General features: G+C 50.5%; 1 protein-coding gene across 2 annotated transcripts; it reads right to left on the bottom strand.

Annotated features, from left to right (window-relative positions):
- Positions 1–3,153: 3,153 nt before the first annotated feature.
- Positions 3,154–7,311, bottom strand: LOC112406764 (N-alpha-acetyltransferase 11-like). Of its 2 annotated transcripts, none has more exons than XM_024755735.1 (8): positions 7,201–7,311; positions 6,706–6,804; positions 6,198–6,256; positions 5,502–5,547; positions 5,301–5,416; positions 4,930–4,977; positions 3,564–3,648; positions 3,154–3,431 (listed from the first exon to the last, which is right to left on the bottom strand). In XM_024755735.1, the coding sequence occupies exons 1-8, from the start codon at positions 7,219–7,221 to the stop codon at positions 3,228–3,230; spliced, it is 678 nt and encodes a 225-aa protein (XP_024611503.1). In that variant the 5' UTR covers positions 7,222–7,311; the 3' UTR covers positions 3,154–3,227. The 2 variants fall into 2 exon arrangements, with proteins under 2 accessions (XP_024611503.1, XP_024611504.1); XM_024755736.1 differs by having other exon boundaries at positions 3,157–3,431; positions 4,930–4,974.

The raw sequence follows: 7,311 nt of genomic DNA, 5'->3' as shown, positions 1-7,311 counted from the left end.
TTAAAGCATCCTGGATAATCTGACACTTTCCTAACCTTCTGGCTAGATTAACTGTCATTGTTTTCCCTAAATCACCATATTCCAGCCTAGTGGCTTCCTTTAAGTTCTTCACATACTTCTCATTCTTTTCCTCAGCAGGGCCTTTGCACATACTGTCGCTACTATCTAGAATGTTCTTCCCATGAGCGATTGCTTTTTATCCTTGAACTCTCAGCTTCCATGACAGTACCTCCAGGGAGATCTTCCCTGGCTATTGTAAGTAGGCCTCCTACACTTGCACACACATTTTTAAAAACATTCTCTATTACTGCAGCTTACTTTATTCAAAAAATAGTGGTTTTCAGACAAATATCTTATATTAATGCATATATGTGGAACCTGGAAAATGGTACAGATGAACCAGTTTGCAGGGCAGAAATAGAGACACAGATGTAGAGAACAAACAAATGGACACCAAGAGGGGAAAGTGGTGGTGGGGAGTGGTGGTAGGATGAACTGGGAGATTGGGATTGACATATATACACTAACATGTACAAAATAGGTAACTAATAGGAACCTGCTGTTTAAAAAATAAAATAAAATTCAAAAAAAGTAGTGGATTTCACTATTTTTTGTTTGTTTTCTTGTTCATTTTCTCACACCCCCACCACTAAATGTAAACTTCATGAGGGCAGGGACCAAGTGCATTTTATTCAGCATTGTATACCAGTCCTTACCATAGTGACCGACACAGAGTAGGTACCCAGTGGATATTTGGCAAGGGAATGAATTAATGAACTGGGGGCAGCCGAATAGTGACGTCAGACAGGAAGCTGGATATGCAGGTTGAGGAGCCCAAGGGAGGGATCTGGCACAGATAATATAAACGCTGGGGCTGGGAATTCCCTGGCGATCCAGTGGATAGGACTCCACGCTTGCACTTCAGGGGGTCCAGATTCAATCCCTTGTTAGGAAGATAAGATTCTACAAGCCGCAGGTGCAGCAAAAAAAACAAAACAAAACAAAACAAAAAATCCCCAGCCTGAGGCTATAGAGATAGTATTGTAGAGGACCCCCTGGGAATGGGTGAGATTACCTAAAGGATGAGGAAAGAATGAATAAACAAGAGGCTCTAGCAATGAGACTGAAGAAACTCTAATATTTAAAGATGGACTAGACAAGTCCCTCCCATCAGGAAATTTGCACAGGCCTCTTAGATAGCCTAATCCACCAGAGGGCAAACAGCAGAAGCAAGAACTACAATCCTGCAGCCTGTGGAACAAAAACCACATTCACAGAAAGACAGACAAGATGAAAAGGCAGAGGGCTATGTACCAGATGAAGGAACAAGATAAAACCCCAGAAAAACAACTAAATGAAGTGGAGAGAGGCAACTTTCCAGAAAAAGAATTCAGAATAATGATGATCAAGATGATCCAGGACCTCGGAAAAACAATGGAGGCAAAGATTGAGAAGATGCAAGAAATGTTTAACAAAGACCTAGAAGAATTAAAGAACAAACACCTAGAAGAATTAAAGAACAAACAGAGATGAACAATACAATAATTGAAATGAAAAATACACTAAAAGGAATCAATAGCAGAATAACTGAGGCAGAAGAATGGATAAGTGACCTGGAAGACAGAATGGTGGAATTCACTGCTGTGGAACAGAATAGAGAAAAAAGAATGAAAAGAAATGAAGACAGCCTAAGAGACCTCTGGGACAACATTAAATGCAACAACATTCACATTATAGGGGTCCCAGAAGGAGAAGAGAGAGAGAAAGGACCCAAGAAAATATTTGAAGAGACTATAGTCGAAAACTTCCCTAACATGGGAAAGGAAATAGCCACCCAAGTCCAGGAAGCACAGAGAGTCCCATACAGGATAAACCCAAGGAAAAACACGCCAAGACACATAGCAATCAAACTGGCAAAAATTGAAGACAAAGAAAAATTATTGAAAGCAGCAAGGGAAAAATGACAAATAACATACAAGGGAACTCCCATAAGGTTAACAGCTGATTTCTCAGCAGAAACTCTACAAGCCAGAAGGGAGTGGCATGATATACTTAAAGTGATGAAAGGGAAGAACCTACAACCAGGATTACTCTACCCAGCAAGGATCTCATTCAGATTCGATGGAGAAATCAAAAGCTTTACAGACAACCAAAAGCTAAGAGAATTCAGCACCACCAAATCAGCTCTACAACAAATGCTAAAGGAACTTCTTTAAGTAGGAAACACAAGAAAAGAAAAGGACCTAGAAAAACAAAACCATAACAATTAAGAAAATGGTAAAAGGAACATACATATCGATAATTACCTTAAATGTGAATGGATTAAATGCTCCAACCAAAAGACACAGGCTTGCTGAATGGATACAAAAACAAGACCCATATATATGCTGTCTACAAGAGACCCACTTCAGACCTAGGGACACATACAGACTGAAAGTGAGGGGATGGAAAAAGATATTCCATGCAAATGGAAATCAAAAGAAAGCTGGAGTAGCAATACTCATATCAGATAAAATAGACTTTAAAATAAAGAATGTTACAAGAGACAAGGAAGGACACTACATAATGATCAAGGGATCAATCCAAGAAGAAGATATAACAATTATAAATATATATGCACCCAACATAGGAGCACCTCAATACATAAGGCAACTGCTAACAGCTATAAAAGAGGAAATCGACAGCACCACAATAATAGTGGGGACTTTAACACCTCACTTACACCACTGGACAGATCATCCAAACAGAAAACTAATAAGGAAACACAAGCTTTAAATGACACAACAGACCAGATAGATTTAATTGATATTTATGGGACATTCCATCCAAAAACAGCAGATTACACTTCCTTCTCAAGTGCGCACATAACATTCCCCAGGATAGATCACATACTGGGTCACAGTTACACAAACATGTATTCAAAGCTTTTGCACAGCAAAGGAAACCATAAACAAGACGAAAAGGCAACCCTCAGAATGGGAGAAAATATTTGCAAATGAAGCAACTGACAAAGGATTCATCTCCAAAATTTACAAGCAGCTCATGCAGCTCAACAACAAAAAAACAAACAACCCAATCCAAAAATGGACAGAAGACCTAAACAGGCCTCTGGGCCTGTTTCCTCTCCTGTAAAGTGGAGGTGATCACGGCTCCCTCACAAGGCTGCCGTGGAGCCCTCTGAACGGCCCTGGCCCCCGAGGAGCCTTGGGCAGAACCCTGACTTCTCTTCAGCCCAGTTCTGTCTGACCCCTGAGCCTTGGAGGCCAGCCACAGCCATCCCCAGGCCCCGCGTCTCTCAGCACATCTAGGGGCCTGCTCCCTCTCCTCTCACAGCAGCCTCTGGGCAGGACGGGCTTCTTCCTCGGAGAATGGAATCTTGCGCCGATGGCCTTCGTTAAGGCCCTGCCAAGGTCCGGCTCCCCGCCTGCCAGCTACGGAAGCTAAGGTGAGGAGGGCCAGGACTCCTGGCGACGCAGCCTCCAACTGTCCCAGGCCGCCCCTGCTCGCCTTGCCTGGGGACCGCGGCCCTGGCCCCGCAGGACTCTTACCTGCAGGACTCTTACCTCATCAGCCATCTGGGTGAGATCCCGCTTCATCGCATATGCGTCTTCCCCATCTGCATAGTATCTGGGCTCCACTTTGCTGATCCTGGGGGCAGCAGGTGGAGAGAAGGAGGGCGACCCAAATCGGGGGCAATTCTCCTCAGCCTTCTGGCATCATCTGCTAGTGGGGCAGGGTGTCACTGCCCCCCCAAGGACCCTTTGGGAGACATTTCCAACATGGTCTTCCCTCTGCTTTCTCCAACAGTAAGTAGCACCCAGCTCCTTTATTCCCCCCCACCCCTGGCATCCTGCCACTGCCCCTCGTCCCTAACCTGGCCACCAAGGATCTGTGTCTGTGGTTTCCTGTGAACTGAAGCCCTGAATTTGGCAGTCCCCTCCCCTCCCCTCCCCGCCCTGCTCCCTGTCACTTCCTGGGCATGCATGGCTGGCTTGTATACCTAACAACTGGAACCGGGGAGGGGTGCTGCTGCCTGGGCCTCTGTTCTTGGTGGTCGTTACCAGGCAGCATGGCCCCTAGCCCGAGCAGCTCAGGGGCCAAGCCTGCGCTGGGAGGTGTGTATGCAGACCTGGGCACCCTGCCACTGAAAAGGGAGCCAGTCTGGATGGCCCAGAACGGCCCTGCCAGCCTTAAGACCCTAGAACTGTCAACCACCAGAGGCATTTGCATCCAGGCCAAAGATCCTGCCTCAAATACCCAGCCCGGAGGCCACTTGTCTTCCCAACAGTCCCTCCTCGTCCCCCACCAAGCTGAAGCTGACGCTGTCTCAGTGGGCCCTCCATGGACAGCCCACCTCAGCCTCACTTTCCAGCAGCTTTCACCATAATGTACTGGGCAGAGCAGTTCCCTGCTAGGCTCTCTCTGTCCTGCACTGGGCACACAGAGACTGCCACATCCCTGAGTGGACCCAGCCTCATCCACTTGGACACCCAGGGCTCTAGATCCCTCCACTGCTCTTGCCACTGGCCCTTCCTGCGCGGACGTGCTCAGATTTATCCTTTCTTCTGGTCCCGCTTAGATGCTTCTGGGTGCCTGGTCACTCAGTTCTGCTCCTTGGCTTCTGTTCCTGTCCTGGGCCCTTGTCTCTGCTTCCGAACCTCTTCACCGTGCTGCCCTTCCAGCATAGCCGCCACCAGCATCAAGCAAGAAACACCAAGCGTCCTCCGGAAGCGCGACATGCCTGAAGCAGCCTGCGGCAGGCAGGTGCTCTGCCCCCAAGAGTGCTGTCCACGGCCCGCTCCCCCATCTCAGCTAGCCCTAGCCGCCCTCACGCCCCTGCCTGGAAGGTAGTTCAGCCCATCTCAGCCACCTGGATAAGCCAGACCTGGGGACCATCCCACTCCATGAGAAAAATGTAGATCTACTTACTTAAAGTTGAGGGTGTTGGAGTAGAGGCGCAGAGCAGCCCGGTTACTGCAGGGGAATAAGGCACTGCTGAGCTGTACAGACGAGGCCAGGCAGGGACAGCACATCCAGGTCTTGCCCCTCCTCCCGGTCCCCCTCCCCACTAAGCCCACTTCCCGATCTTCTCCAAAAGCCAAGGCAGCCCAGGATCCACATCGAGGCAGTATCCCCGCTGATGGTGGTGGGATGAATTGGGAGATTGGGATTGACATATACACACAAATATGTATAAAACTGATAAGAACCTGCTGTATAAAAATAAATAAAAGAAAATTCAAAACAAAACAGACAGTATCCCCCTACCCACCACCCCTTCCCTCGGCCGGGGCTTCCACCTCTTCCTGACATGCAGGGAGACGTATTTGGCATTGAAGTTCTCGATCATGGCTCCGCAGGCCTGGTCCATCAGCTTCTGAGCCAGGCCAAGGCGCCGGTGGGAACGCTTCACAGCCTGGTGGGAGAAAGGTGGGACCTCGGGGCGGCTCCAACTAACTTCCGCCCCCGCCCCCACCAGAGCCTGGGTGGGCCCTACGCACCAGCGAGGTGATGTGTCCATGGGGCACGTTGTGCGGGCCCCCTTCCCTAGAGCAAGAAGAAAGGAGAGAGGCTAGGCGTGAACCCCGAAGTGCGTCCAGTCCCGGGACGGGGGAGAGCCAGGACTCTCCAAACCCCAGGCAGCAGCCAAAAGACATGTGCAGTGTCAATGGAATACTGTTCAGTGCTAAAAAGAAAGGCGCTCTCAAGCCATGAAAAGACGTGGGGGAGACTTCAACGCATATGACCAAGTGAAAGGTGGTCTGAAATGTTTACACACTGTATGATTCTAATCATATGACCTTCTGGAGAAGGCGAAACTATGGAGACAGTAAAGAGATCAGTGGTTCCCGGGGAGAGGGGAGGGAGGAAGGGCAGTGAAACTACTCTGTTTGATAATATAGTATCGGATACATTGTTATACCTTTGTCCATGGAACATAGAACTCAAAGAGTAAAACAATGTAACTATGGGTTTCTGCAATAATGTAACAGTATCGGTTCACCCATGTAACAGATGTGCCACAAGATGTTAATGTGAGAGGAAACTGAACTAAAGGAACAGTCTATTAATTAACAAAATGAAACAAAAAAACCCAACCCAGGCAGCATCCATCAGACGCGTGCGGTGTCGGTGTCCCTCCTCCCCCCACCCCCAGGTCAGGCACCAGGCTTGTCCCTCCGTCCTTGGTGACTCACATTTTGGCCAGGACATACCCCACAATCTTCCCATTCTCATCCTCAGCGACGTAAGAGAGCTGGGTGACAGGGAGGAAAGAGAAGGCAGAAAACAAGTTCCTGTCAGAGCTGGAGGCGCCCTTATCGGACACCTGGCCCCAGCGCCTGCCTGTCGCTGTTTGCATGACAGAAGCCCATCGGGCAGCGAGTTCAGTGACAGCTCCTGACCTCCAGGCCAAGTGGCTTGGTTTTCCCACATCACACCGTGCCCCCTTTCCTTAACCCAGAAGAAGTGGACGGACACAGGTGGGAATACTGCCCCTACCTTGGCCCTGTTCTTCGCCCCTCTTCAAGGCGCCTCCTATCCATCTCCCGCCACCCCAGCCGGAAACACTCAGGGCCTCATTGACCCACGCGCCCCCCGGACTCTTCACGACCTTGTGCGACCTCGCCGGCTCGTCCCAAGCCGACCCAGGGTGGAATTTCCTTGGCCTGGTTTCCCTCATCCCCAAATTCAACAGCTGCCCACCTGGGGCCAGGAAAGGCCATGGTAGAAATAGTATTTCATCTGGTAGTTCTCGGGCAGGCACAGGAGGTTGCAGTGCTGCATGTTCATCAGGTCCTCTGGCTGCGGGAGAGGAGGGCAGTGGAATGCAGTCAGGCCGGGGGCTGCGGTGACTAAGTAGGCCTCGGTCGTGTTAGAACCCTGCTCTGTCTACTCAGCGACCCCCGCCCCCCCACAGGGCTGGGCGGGCGCTGGGACTGTCTCCGCACAGGCCTGGCCCACAGCCGCTGTGCAAAAACTGACTGTGCCAGGAATGAACGTTGAGCTCCAGGAAGCTCCCCGACACCATCCAACAGAAACCCGACATCCGGAAAGAAAGAGTTCGCAGCCCCGGCCCTGCCCCCCTGGCTCCTCCGGCCTCCTCTTCGCGTAGATTCAGCCCCACGGGGACGTGGCCTTCACTTTTCCGCGCCGGGCGGCCGAGGGCGCCCAGGGCGGCTGGCCCGGTGATCGGCCTTCCCTCGCATTGCGGATGTTCATAACGGCGGCGGGTCTCGCGGCTCCCAGCGGGTCGTGAACACGCAGTCAGCTGCCACCGCGCTCCGAAGAGACGCCGGGGCTGCCAAGGCA

Source organism: Neophocaena asiaeorientalis, unplaced genomic scaffold (genome assembly GCF_003031525.2).
Source record: "Neophocaena asiaeorientalis asiaeorientalis breed wild unplaced genomic scaffold, Neophocaena_asiaeorientalis_V1.1 scaffold843, whole genome shotgun sequence".
NCBI classification, from domain to species: domain Eukaryota; kingdom Metazoa; phylum Chordata; class Mammalia; order Artiodactyla; family Phocoenidae; genus Neophocaena; species Neophocaena asiaeorientalis.
This window is presented reverse-complemented; position numbering and strand designations above follow the sequence as displayed.

Coding starts and splice junctions, on each gene's coding strand:
- LOC112406764 (XM_024755735.1), bottom strand. CDS start 7,221: ATGAACATCCGCAATGCGAGG. Junction 6,805..7,200: donor TGAACATCCGCAATGCGAGG/GAAGGCCGATCA, acceptor CCTCTCCCGCAG/CCAGAGGACCTGATGAACAT. Junction 5,417..5,501: donor ATGGACACATCACCTCGCTG/GTGCGTAGGGCC, acceptor TTCTCCCACCAG/GCTGTGAAGCGTTCCCACCG.